The sequence below is a fragment of the Pleurodeles waltl genome, chromosome 8 (assembly GCF_031143425.1).
Source record: "Pleurodeles waltl isolate 20211129_DDA chromosome 8, aPleWal1.hap1.20221129, whole genome shotgun sequence".
NCBI lineage: Eukaryota > Metazoa > Chordata > Amphibia > Caudata > Salamandridae > Pleurodeles > Pleurodeles waltl.
In genome coordinates, this window is record NC_090447.1 from 759081929 (window position 1) to 759095149 (window position 13221).

The 13221-nt window shown below is 40.5% G+C and overlaps 1 protein-coding gene across 1 annotated transcript in view; it reads left to right on the plus strand.

The window, feature by feature from the left end:
- The window catches only part of FANCB (FA complementation group B), a 350895-nt gene extending 337970 nt beyond the window's left edge, over nucleotides 1–12925 (plus strand). The window contains exons 8-9 of the mRNA XM_069205002.1: nucleotides 4042–4285; nucleotides 12141–12925. Coding sequence (XP_069061103.1) covers nucleotides 4042–4285; nucleotides 12141–12558 — 662 coding nt within the window. The 3' untranslated portion in view covers nucleotides 12559–12925. The remainder of the gene's footprint in view (nucleotides 1–4041; nucleotides 4286–12140) is intronic.
- Nucleotides 12926–13221: the final 296 nt, after the last annotated feature.

Below are 13221 nucleotides of genomic sequence, written 5' to 3' on the forward strand. Positions count from 1 at the left end.
AAATGTTGGAGGTTTTCTTTAATAATAATAATTGATTTCCACCCAAATGAACCCTTTTGCAACATTAGGACAATGAAAGACTGGGAAAACTCAAAACTCTGTAATCTATATCCTGCATTATGCATGCAGTTCTTTGACGACAGTTAATACTTACCGTTCTATATTAGGATTTTAACTTATAAACTGCAAGTAACAAAAGGACCTCTCTGACAGATAGTAACCCTCTGACCTATTTGCATTATATGCACTTTGTGAACATCATGGTACACGTTCTTTGCAGCAGGAATATTAACCCTCTCCACTACCTTAAAACTACAGTTAGAGAAAACTCAGGTCTCTCACCAGACAGAACATTAATCACCAGAGTTATATTGACATTTTTATTGTTGCCTGAAAATTGCTGGAGGCAAGGAAAACAGTGCAGCAGGTGCTTTTAAAACCATAATATACCTGCAAACATAGCACCCACCCAGAGTCAGCCTCCTACAGCCACCCCTGCATTGCATTATGTGTGTGTATGTTATGTGTGTGGTATTTGTTTATTGGAAAGTTAGCTGAAAGGCAGCTGAACTGCATCCATTGCAGTAGTCCTAGTGTGGGGCAACACAACACAATACAATGCATAAAGATTGGAGGTTTATCCTGTGAAAAGCTCATTAGTTTGTTCTGACACCTAATTCAACTACCAGTTTGAGTTACCCTTTCGTCCATCCAAAGCCAATAACAATATTGAAGTATCGTAATTGAAAGCTGTTTTCTGCACTAGGAATACAACTAGAGTTTTGGTATCAAATGGAATATAAAAACAATTTGTTATGTGTATTAATCACCAAACCAGAGACTCAGAACCCTCCTAGGTGTCGTGTTAGACTTTTCATCCTTGGCGTGGTCTCCCTTAACTTTCTGCCTCTGTTTCCCAGGTTGTTGATGTATGCTGGACTCTGATTTTGCTGTTTTTGTTTCTCTGGGCACTTTACCACTGCTAACCAGTGCTAAAGTGCAAGTGCTCCTTTACAAAATGTGTATGTAATTGGCTTATCCATGATTGGCATATTTGATTTATTAGTAAGTCCCTAGTACAGTGCACTAGAGGTGCCCAGGGCCTGTAAATCAAATGCTACTAGTGGGCCTGCAGCACTGTTTGTGCCACCCATATAAGTAGCTCTGTAATCATGTCTTAGACCTGCCACTAAAGTGTCTGTGTGTGCAGTCAGTTTTTAATTGTAAATTCGACTTGGCAAGTGTACCCACTTGCCAGGCCTAAACCTTCGATTTTCTTACATGTAAGGCACCCCTACGGGAGGCACTAGGTAGCCCCAAGGGCAGGGTGCAGTTTATGGTTAAGGTAGGACATATAGTGATGTGTTTTATATGTCCTGACAGTGAAATATTGCTAAATTCGTTTTTCACTGTTGCAACGCCTGTCCCTCTCATAGGTTAACATGGGAGCTACCTTTAAATCTGATTAAAGTGAAGATTCCCTTTGGGAGCGGATGGACATGTGGAGTTTGGGGTCTCTGAGCGAACAATTTAAAAATAGATCTTTTAGTAATGTTGATTTTAAGATTGTGTGTTTGAAAATGCCACTTTTAGAAAGTGAGCATTTTCTTGCTTATACCATTTCTGTGACTCTCTTTTTTTTTTTTGTGGATTCCCTGTCTGGGTCAGTTTGACAGTTGGGCTGGTTGCACCTCACCCTAGACAGTGACACAAAGGGAGCTGGGGTGTAGTCTGCATTTCCTGATGAGCCATCTGTGCTAGGTGGGAGGGGAGGAGTGGTCACTCACACCTGAAAGGGCTGTGCCTGCCCTCACACAATGCTGTCGCCAACCCCCTGGTGAGTGTCTGGGGCCTGGCCTGGGCAAGGCAGGATTTCACATTCAAGAGAGACTTTGCTTTTGAAGTATGTCTACTTCAAAGGGGAAATTGGCTATAAGAAGAGCACCCCAAACCACAGACTAGAGAACACTTCTGGAAACCAAGAGGAACCTCTGCCTGGAGAAGAGCTGAAGAGCTGAGGAAAAAGAGTTGCCCTGCCTGTGACTGTGCTTTGTGGAGCTATCCTGCAGTTGCTGCTTCTGCCAGAGTAAGAGGGCAAAGACTGAACTTTGTGTGCCTTCCAAGGGCTTGATTTAGAGCTTGCCTCCTGTTGTTTGAAGTCTCAGGGACAGCAAAGACTTCTCGCTGCCAGCACCTGGAGTCTCTGGAGAGACTCCTACTCTGCCAAGTGGTGCCCATCCAGTTCCTGGGGCCCTGAAAGGAGAATCTGGCAGACTAAGAGGAAGAAATCCTCACACAGAACGTCATGCGGGGAAAAGATCGATGCGACTCCAATCTGCGGCTGAAAAAATCGACGCGCTGCCGGCTTCGCAACTGAAAATCGACGCTCGCCTGCAAAACAACTGAAGAATCGACGCACGGAGCTGGAGAAACGACGCGCAGCATCGCTAACGGAGGCTTTGAGATCGCAACCCGCGCTGCGTGGTGTTCGGATCATCGTGTGGCTGGATTTCCGATGCAAACACCGCTGGGCGTGTAAAAACAATGCAAGGCCTGCCCGGACCCGAGAGTGCTTACCGGATCGACGCATCGCTGTCCTGCGCAGAGAAGAAACGACGCGCCCGACCCGACGAAAGGAGAAACGGCGCAAGGTCTTGCTCGTGAGTGGAGTTGACGCATTGCAAGCCCTTTTTGACGCACACTCGCCTGTGCAGGGTTATTTTTGACACACACAAGGTACATTTTCACGCTAACAGTGTAAGTATGTGTTTAAAACTACATGAAGACTTTCTTTGCTTTTTAATTGATAACTTGACTTGCGTATTGTGGATTTTTGTCATTTTGGTCTTGTTTTGTTTAGATACATATTTCCTATTTTTCTAAACCTGTGTTGTCAGTTTGTAGTGTTTTCATTAAGTTACTGTGAAGCTAAGCCTACTGCTCGTGCCAAGCTACCAAGGGGCAAGCAGGGGTTAGCTGAGGGTAATTCTCTTTCACCCTGACTAGAGTGAGGGTCCTTGCTTGGACAGGGGATAACCTGACTGCCAACCAAAGATCTTATTTCTAACCCGTCCCTTAAACAACACCGCTTTTTAAAAAATTGACTTTACCTGCAATTTAACGTGCCGATAGTGCAGGACATGCCTTGGGGTTTTTCCTTCTTAGTTACTATTTGTTCTATATCTTCCTTTTGTTCGTAACGAAGGCTTGCACTGTTTCTGCCATGCTGTGCGTGTTTGTTAGGCAATATTACTCCTCCTCTGGCTATTTGTGCAACAGAAGCTTGCTCTGCTGCTTGTGCTGTACCTGGTCATTCACGTAAGGAAGAGCAAACTGCTTCTGCTTTTCATGTGTGTATGTGTCTTTGTGTCTGTCTTCCTCATTTTGTCCATGCTCTCCGCCAGCAAGGGGCACTTGGGCTGCAGGTTGTACTGCACCTGGAGTTTTGTTTAAGGCAGTGCTTAATTTGTAAATAAAAATGTGCCAGTGCCCAAAGCCCTCCTCTTAAACATGCGGCTGCTGCAATTAAATATGCGAGCACAGAATACTGAGGCAGCGTAAACCTAAAGCCATCTTGGGCCTCTTCAATCCATTTAAAGCCACTCCCTGCCCCTTCAGCTCCCTCCTGCAGCTTTCTGCTTTTTCCCTTTGTGACGCTTTTACGTTTTTCCCTTCCTCTGTCTTTCCCATATGTGTCTTCTGCTCGCAGCAAATGCTTGAGGCAGAAGAATAAGCACCGGCCCTCAAAAATAAGAGCCGGTGCACAGCACCGGAAACAACAACAACCACAAATTAAGCACTGGTTTAAGGAGGCTTGTGATGCTGCTGCTATCTTTGATTGTGTTTGCCCCCGCCTGTGCTGTGCCTCCTCTGTGTGATGGTTTAAAGAAGCTTTTTACTATACACATGTCAAAAATATTGTTTTGTAAATGGCTCTGTTATTTTAAATGCTGAACCAAGTTCTTTTCCTGCGCTTGGCCTTTGATGTTTAATTCTCTACTAAGTTCCATTTGTTTTAACAGTGCTCCTTTTGTTTTCCAGCTGCCAACATAAGTGAAGATTTGTTTGCCTTTCTGGCTATTTTCCACAAATTTACTTTTAAAATCCATTCTCCTGCTTGTACTCTTTCTCCATTGAACACCTGGCTACTGAGGAACATGAAGTGCCAGCTAATCAAGCATTACACGGACTATATGCTCTACAAGGGAACGGGCAATTCCGAGCATGTACTCCTTAAATGGATGCTCGAAGGACCATGTGAAGGAATTCTTTCTGTATTTTGCAGGTAAAAAAGAGGTTAAAAAAACGTTACGGGGGTTTAATGGTGCTCCTAATGAATGGTGTACTCCTGTCAGGTTTTCCGAAAATAAAAAATTAATCCCTAAGTAAAATACTTAATGACATTTGTTCTTAATAGGTTGAAGGGGATCTTTTAAAAGAAATTGAGCAGGCATACTATTTGTTTTATTTTTGCAGACATATTCAGCGAGATAGCAAAGTTACTCAAAATGAAGCGCTATGCGTTGGTTCGCTTTCTATTGGAAATGACTGTCCCCAATGAAAGTCAAAACGTTCAGCAAAGAATTTGCTTCATTCTGCTGCGGGTGTTTTGGGTGGAACCTGACAAAGGTTTCTAACTTAACCACTTATTGCAAGTCTCGTCCTAATTTGTCACTCATTAGCTAAACCAGTTTCTCAAAACATTAATTCCAACTATGCACCTGTTCAAAATTGCCTTATTTTTCTCTTCTTTACATTCTCCTAAGTACTGTGCATCGGATACTAGCCTATAAAATTCAATACAAAAATTCACTTAAAAGCCAACTAAGTTGTGATGTATTATCAACAAATGGACAGATACATGTCTTGTGAAATGCTCTTTCAAATTCATAAGTTGAAGTATTACCCTCAGCATTAGCTTAGCTCCACGTCTGTTTCGCCGGTTTGGAGAATAATTGTTGTAAATGCTGCGCTTTGCAATGTAGTATTTCTTGTCTGCAGCTTAGCCCGGAGCCAGGTAGAACATGAAATGGTTATCAAGTGTCAGCATTTATTTATTTAGGAGTTTTGCAATGTGAGCCTTGCCACCTGTAGGTGACTTCAGAGTGCAGGTGTGGAGAAAGACTGGACAGCATGAAGAACAATAACAAATGGAAGAAGCACGCTGGTGACCCCTGATGTCAATTAATTAAGGAGTCTTACTAGGTTAGTTTTCAGGCATTTCCTGAAGCACATATTAGTGGGTTCTAGTATTAAAGAAGGCTCAAGGACATTCCAGAGTCTTGGGACTAGTACTCCCAATGACATCTCATTTCACCTACTTGAATGTGCATTGTTAGATAAAGTTAGCATATGACATGGTTCAGAAATCTGATCCTGGGGAGTTTAGGTTTATTGTTAATAGATACTAGTGATAGAGACCCTTCTACCAACGACATAGCTGAGTAATGTGCCCCACTTATTGAGCTTAGAAGTGAACATGTCTAGCTTCATGCCAAAGAAACATTTCTTTTTTTATTTCAAGAGTGTTTTGTTGGGATTTTGTACAATAAGAAAATTAAATAACATAAATGAAAATAAACAATACCTTGTATGGTACCATCAAACCAAGTGGCAACAGTAGTTTAGGATATAGCATGAGGAGTCGGTCCACATTTATAAAAGTAGAGGGTAAAGATAAGTGTATTTGTTTGCAATGGTGAAGCGAGGTTAATCAGTGTATGTATTGTTACAGAGCAGTTTTTGAAGTTGTGGTGAATGATTAAGGTACCTCAGTTGTAGATGAATGAGACAGATTAAAAGAAAGGAGATGAGAAAAGAGAAGAATAAGGTGATAGGAGGTGAAAAGTAGGAAGTACATGGGGAGGGGAGCAGGTAGGGAGAGGAGGGGGAAGGTGGGAGAATGAGTGAGTGAATGCATGAATGATCGAGTGATCAGATGATCGTGGTTACATAGATAAGTGAGACATAAAGGTGTCTAGTTTGCAACAGAGTTTACCATTCTTCATAGGTGTTGTCTTCAAGTATAAGTTTAGTGTGTTACAGGCAGTTCTGATGAATTGGACCTATTCCCACCAAGTATGAGGGAATAGTTTGGATGAGTCTTTCCATTCATTGAGGATGACTTTAAGGCCAGTTGTGACTAGAATGTCCCATAATGCCTGTTTAATATCAGTGGGGAGGATGCCCAGTGTAATAGAGGCTAAATTAGGAGTCCATTTTGTATGAAGTATGTGAGATTTTGTATTACTGATGTCCTGTCAGAACGTTTTGGTGGGGGTGCACTTCGTTAGCACGTGTTTTAAGTCTCCTGTTTCCTTCTTACAGCTCTAGCATGTGTTGAATGATCAGAGGCCTAGTTTATAAAGTTTGGCCAGAGTCCAGTCGGTCATGTCGGCAATCCAGTATCTGCTTTGTGCTAGTGATGGAGTTATTATGTTGGAAGTGAGGTTACTCCAGGTAGATGGCCAGTCCGGTGAAACCTTTGGAGTGTTGTTGGAGTCGTGATAGAAGAGTTTACCATTTGTCTTGTGTTGGTTTACTTAGTAAGGTTTTTGTGGAGGATAGGAGGTAGTACCGTTTGGAAGCTAGGTGACCGCCTTTGGTAAATTTTTCTTATGTGTTGGGTAGGTCGGGGGTTGGAAGTTTATGTTTGGGTATAAGACATTTTATTTTGAGGAAATGGTAAAAGTCTAGGTTGTTTAGGTCAAATTTGTCTTTAATTTGAGAGAACCGTATGGGTTGTGAGGGGGTGCTGATATCTCTCACCAGGAGAATATCTATTTCTGCCCATTTCTCTCTATATAGTGCTGGATAGAACGTTTATAGAGAGGTGTGTTTTATTTTTTTTGACGGTTAGAAATGAAGTGAGGGATAAGGGTTTAGCGAGGGCAATTTCAATAGCGAACAATGGTGGTTAGGAGCCAGTGGCTCCCCCGTTCACTAGGAAGGTATGTTAGTATCTCCGGTAGTCGGTAAGGTTAGGCCGCCAAGTTTATTAAGAAGTCTGAGTTTCTTTAGGGAAATTCTGGGCTTTTTAGACTTCCAGAGGAATTTGGTAAGTAACATATCTATGTTAGTGAAAAATGTGTCAGAAAGGTTTATGGGGGACCTGCTGATTAAAAAGTTAATGAGGGGGATAATCATAATTTTGACAGATTCTATTCTACCCCACTGAGTAATGAACCTGTTTTACCATTTCTCTAAACTATCTTTGATGTTATCTACCATCTTTTTCTCACTGAGATTGATGGATTGTTTAAGGTTATGGGTGAACCATATACCCCGGTATTTTATCTTATCTGAGGCTCATTTGAGTCCATAGGGGCTGATGTGTAAGCTGTTGCAGTACACATTGAGAAGAAAAACCTCTGTCTTTTCCTTGTTGAAGCAGTAGTCTGACATCATAGAGTAGTCATTGATGGATATGATGTGTAGCAAGGCTGAGTCTGCTTTGGTGGTAAAAAAGGAGGATGTCATCCGCTTAGGAGGCTAGTTTTTGTGGGCCTGATGAGAAAGGGATACCATGGATTTATGGATTGTCTCTTATCAATGTAAGTGGGGGATCTAGCATTAGTAGAAATAATAGGGGGAGAAAGGGTATCCTGGCTGATGAAGGGTGATACCCCAAAACCGGTCCCAGGATGCTTGTTTCCTGGCCAGGGAAGACCTGGCCTGGCAGTTCTGGCTGGACCTTTCTCATGGGGAACAGAATCAAGACTGATTTGCATATGGCTGGGTCCAAACTGGGGTTGCATGGTTTGCAAAAGAATGATGTATTAAACCCAGATCTGTGACTGGGGGTAAGTGTTTCAAAAGTTTCAACACTTCGTCCATCATCCTTTTGTGTTGCTGAAGTCTACCTAGAACCAACATACTATCAACCTGGTACCAGCATTATGTTCACATAATGCCAGCCTATTCTCAGCATAGACTCAACACATATCAAATTGAGCCGGCCATGTGACCCCAGGTTACTGTATTGCAGATAGTGTGGGCAAATGTTAGTGATTTTTGTATTGTCCAACCTGTGTATCAAAGCGCTGGTTTAATAACAATTGGACAACAGCTAAGTACCCATTGGAAGGCACTAGATTTGTATGGTATTATTATCAATGTGAGGCTGGTATCAATATTAAATAATGTCAATATGAGATTTGATAAATCTAAATTAGGTTGAAAGTGAGAAGAAGAAACATTGTAATAAATCCGTCACCAAGATGAAGGCAATTATAAAACATCCGATTTACAAAGAGCATGGGACCCCTTCCCCTTTATGAATGGTAGCGAAAATATTTTTTTGGAGCAGGCAGTGGTCCCATAGAACACTGCATGCTCTGAAAAAATGAAAAGAAAACTTTTCATTTTTGTTTTTCAAATGCATCAAATGGGGTTCATTTAAAAAAAAAAAACACTTTATTTAAAAGCAGTCATAGACAAGACATGGTGGTCTGCTCTCCCCAGTAGGCCACCGTCCCTGTGAGTGCAGCCGTTCCCAATGGGGTCGCAAATTGCGACCTACCTAATGAATATTAATGAGGTAGGGAATCGCAAACAGTGTTGGGTACACTGTTGTGTATGTATGGTTTTGCGACTTGCAAGTGAGTCGCAAATTGCAAGTCGCAAAACTCTGAGTCGTACATCTGGCCCTATGTGAGTAAAAAGTTAGTGAAAGTTAGTAGGAAGGATTCGTGTTAAGTGTTATCCATTCCTTCTGAGTTTTTAAGAAATCATTCTCAGGTTTTGGATTTCCGCAGCGTAGGAGTGCAGTTACTCAGGGTCTTCAAAAATGATAGTTTTGCCATAAGTTGCAGGAGCAATAAACAAAAACTTGTATTTTGTTTCTTGGCAGTTTCTTTGGAGTAAACTTGACAGATCCCAATGGAGGTGCTTTGCCACTTAATTCTCTGCATTTTCTTCATCCTTGTTAGAATGGCTTTAGTATGTGAGTAGCAAAGGGGTCTGAAAATGAGGGCTCTTGTAGCTTTGCTGTTTGTGGGCTGATGTGTGGGCACTCTGATTATTTCAAAGTCCTTGTCTAAGTTCATATTGAGTACTTGGGAAATCCATTTTTCATTGAAGGTTGCGCAGGAAGGAGCTTGGTTTTCGCTATCTTCAGGAAGTCCAAAAATGCGCAAGTTTCCCCTTCTATTTCTATCTTCGAGTTCGATGATGTTCCATTCCAATCGAGCCTCTGTCACAGTGGTGGTTGATAAAGTTTTAGAAGAATTGTGTTTGTGGTCTTCCAGGAGGTTTATCAGTGATTCTGTTTCATTGATTCCGCCACCCAGTTGTATGATTTCTTGTTTCAAAGATGCAAGGTCGATCTGTACAGTTTCTGTGGTGGATTTTGTCAACTGAGGAAGCATGTGTAGCATGGCAAGTTTCTGCATGATTAAGTCTAGAGTTGCAGAGTTCTCAGATTTAGTTTTTATAGGGGAGTCTGGGGCCAGGGGTGTCCTGTTTGTGTTTCTTTAGTGCTGGTTTGGTGTCTTTCAGACTTCCACTCACTTCATTGGGGTCGTGCAGTTTGGAGTCTGCTATTTTGAGAGCGGACCATACCGTATACTTCGCTTTGGGTGCACATAGTGAGATTTCAGTATTCCTTGAGATGCTTGACTGATGTTTATCTTTCTGAGGGTGTTACATCTGTGCAGTGCCAGTAATTTGAGGTTTTAAGGGGTTAATTATATTTTTTTTCAGTATCGGGGAGGAATATTCCTGCTTTTGGTGCATTTGGGAAAATGGCTAGTCTTTTCAACTGTTCTGACTTGGCAGTGTTTTGCCTCTACTGCCAGGTGTTAAGCTATAGTGGATGGTCAAATATACATTTTGTATCTGATAGCTTAGATGTTCATGACATAAATATACTCTAATGAATTATATGGTTCTACAGTTTTGAATAATAATATTCAGTAAATATATTTTTATAATATATTTATATCAACTTGTTGCAGCCCATGTTTAGTTGTTTCCTTAGAGTTGATAGCAAAGGGTAGTGCTAAAATGAACAAAGTTTCAAATCTCCTGTTGCTGATACATATTGTTATTTCTCCTGGTGGCACAATACCAGATTCCTTCTTACTCCTCCAACAGTTTTTACCCATTGTCATATTTTTTGGGGGAGAAAATGTGAGGTACAGCACGAAGGGCCAGGTGTACTAACATTAGGAAAACCTATTTCCTAGTTGCGATTCTCTCTGAATTGCAAATAGGAAATCGGTATCCCTAATGTATGAAACTCTTTTGAGTTTCAATAGCTATGCCTAGTGGGTCACAAAAAAACGTACCTCGTGCATATTAATGAGATACGACTCAAAGTAATTTTTTTTTTTAAGCTCAGCCTGTTTTCCTTAAATGAAAACGGGCTGTGTTTAAAAAAGAAATAAATGAAACTTTGAAGTTTCATTTTCTAAGATTAGAAAGTGTTTCTGCTCTTAAAAAATATTATTTTCATTCTCAAAGGGGTAGGGCTACCAGTTTGAAACAGGTGGTAAAGTATTACTGTTTTGCGACCGGAATTCGGACACAAAATAGTAACGCATGCCATACAGATTCGGTATTTAGAAGGGATGCCCTGAACACGGCCATTTCAAATACACATCGCAAAAGCTGAATGAGAGAATTGCATTTTGCCTTTTGTACATTAGAAAAAGTATTTTCCAGTTGCACCCAGAACAATGCTTCGTACACCTGTCCCTATATTCCATTGGAACCTGCTGGACTGCCCAAATCAACAGCTGCACCAGACTTAAGTGTGCAGGAATACGTGCCTCAACTGAGATGTAATGTTTTGGTTTGCATGCCCCTGTATTTCTAAAGTTGTGAATATGTGATGATGTGAAGTTCACTTAAGAGCTAAGTTTAACTTCAGCAGGGCATAGTGAGTCCTTTCTCGTAAACAAAGCCTCAGGCCGATCTGTACTGGCCTGTTGTTAAGAATGAAATAGTATGTGGTAATTGAAGAGTTTGGTGTTGGTTATGTATGCGGAAGCTGCCTGAATTGTAATTTAATTTATCTGTTTATTTTTTCAAAGTGCTGGGTTTATTGGATTTATTGTTGCCGATCCTCATATCCAGAACATAATACGGAACTTGATTCATTTAAAACCTTCACTGTAGGACTCTCCTTGCAGATTAAGAAAAATAACTTTTGTGATCCCATGATTTTAGAAATATACTTTATTTTTCGTTATCTTCAAGATAGATATTATGTGCAGGTCATGGCCCAGCAATCATAGTATCAGGTGGACTTTTTCATGACCGAACATAGACATGCAGGTTAGACTTACACTTGGCAGGAAATAAGGCACTGCGAACTTATAGTACCTCTTGAAAAAGCTCAACTGCTAATAAACCAGGACCGAAACACTTATGTCAGAAATTCATGTGAACTCGGGAATGTTGAGTCAACCTACACCAGAGGTTGGTCCTCTTTCTTTCTAAAAAAACGTTCAAATGGTATTTACCCATCCGCAATTTGCAGTCTCCCCCACCAAAAAAGGTAGTTGTTCCTAGAATAAAGAAGTCTCGCTGGGGAAGAAGAAACTTCTCTTATATTACATGCAAATGGTGGAGTTTGCTACCTGACAATCTCAGATGTCAGCAAAATCTTTTAATATTTAGGAAGCAACTTAAAACCTGGCTTTTTCCTTCCTTTGCCAATTAGTTTTTATTATTCTTTTCTTTAATACCCTGTGTGGACATAAAGCGCCAAGGCACTAATTGGTAGTCACACGCCCTAAAAACTATTAGCATAACTTATACAGTCATCAGATATCAAGATTGGTTTATTAAATTGCAAGGAGAAGGCAGGAGTACACACTCCAAATTCAACAGTTAAAGGTTTTTGTTTAGAAAGTCCTTTCCAGGTGCATTGTTTTGATATTTCTTGGGGGACGACTGAACATACGTCCTGGTAAATTAATGCGTTACCATCTTATTGACATCTTCTTCTGAGTACTGCAAAATTATCATGAACATTTAATTCAGTTTCACATCATGACTGTCAATTGTGGATTACTTGAACCTCATTATTTAGTTCCAAACCTGGAAATGTTTTCTTTATGAATTTGGTGAAATTACAATATGAAGCGAACAGGAAAAAATTACTCTCTCTCAACATATATTTCTTTTTTCAGAAACCAGTCCATTTTGTTCCAGTTTCTCCACGTTCTAATTGGAATGTTGCCGCCATCCTGTCTGGTAAAGCAGTTGATATTAGGGACCAAGGAGGACCATGGGAACAATTTGGCTCAATCATTGGAAGAAGAAATGCTGACCCACAGGAGATCTCTCACCACTGCAATAAACATAGTAGAAAAAGAGTTTACAGCCACATCTAGCGCTGAAAAGAGAAGCTCTAGTTTCACAACGTCTCTTCCAAAAACAGCAGATGCAGTGCAGCAGTGTAGAGACGAGCTTCAGTCGGATCAGAAGCAGAGTAGGGCCGGAGAGCATCTTGTGTTAAGCGGTGATCTTTACAGAGAGACCGTATTGAAAATGGCCCAGGTTCAATTGAATACAGACCTACTTGCTCAGAAGCAAAGTTGTTTGTGAACTGTATAGATTGTTTAATATTCTTTCAATAAAATGTTTATTTCATTAAATTGCAAGACACTGTTTATTGATAAAAACATTTTGGATGGGATTCTTAACTTTGTCTTGTGTACAAACCCTAATTGGATTGGATTTACACGAGTGCATTTTTAAATCTATTCATTTTTTGCATCTGTATCACATGGTGAAGAAAACAAAACTTTTCACATATTATTTAGTTATGAATATTATAGAATACAGGGCCTTCAGTTTAATGACGACAGCAAATCCATACATTTATTCAGTCTCATCATAGATCATGCTTGTGTATTCAGGCTCTTTTTATGTCGGACAGTTTCATGATAAAAGCAAAACATAAACCATCAAACATGTGAGTTTGGAGTATTATTTTCTGATCAATCAAATTTAATTGTTTAGTCTGGATCTTCTACAAAAGGAGGAGATGTGAGTTCTAATTGGTGTATGTGTGTGTGTGTGTGTGTGTGTACGATTGTGTAGGGAGGGAAGGGTTTTTTAAATGAGTTCAATAACCCCTAGATTTTGTTGTCTAAAACTGGTATTCCATGAAAGTCTTTTGAACTAAATTTCAATTTGTCCTTCAAATTATCCTTTGTTTTATGTTCTTTGCACTTCAAGAACTTTGAAAAACTTTTTAACACTTAT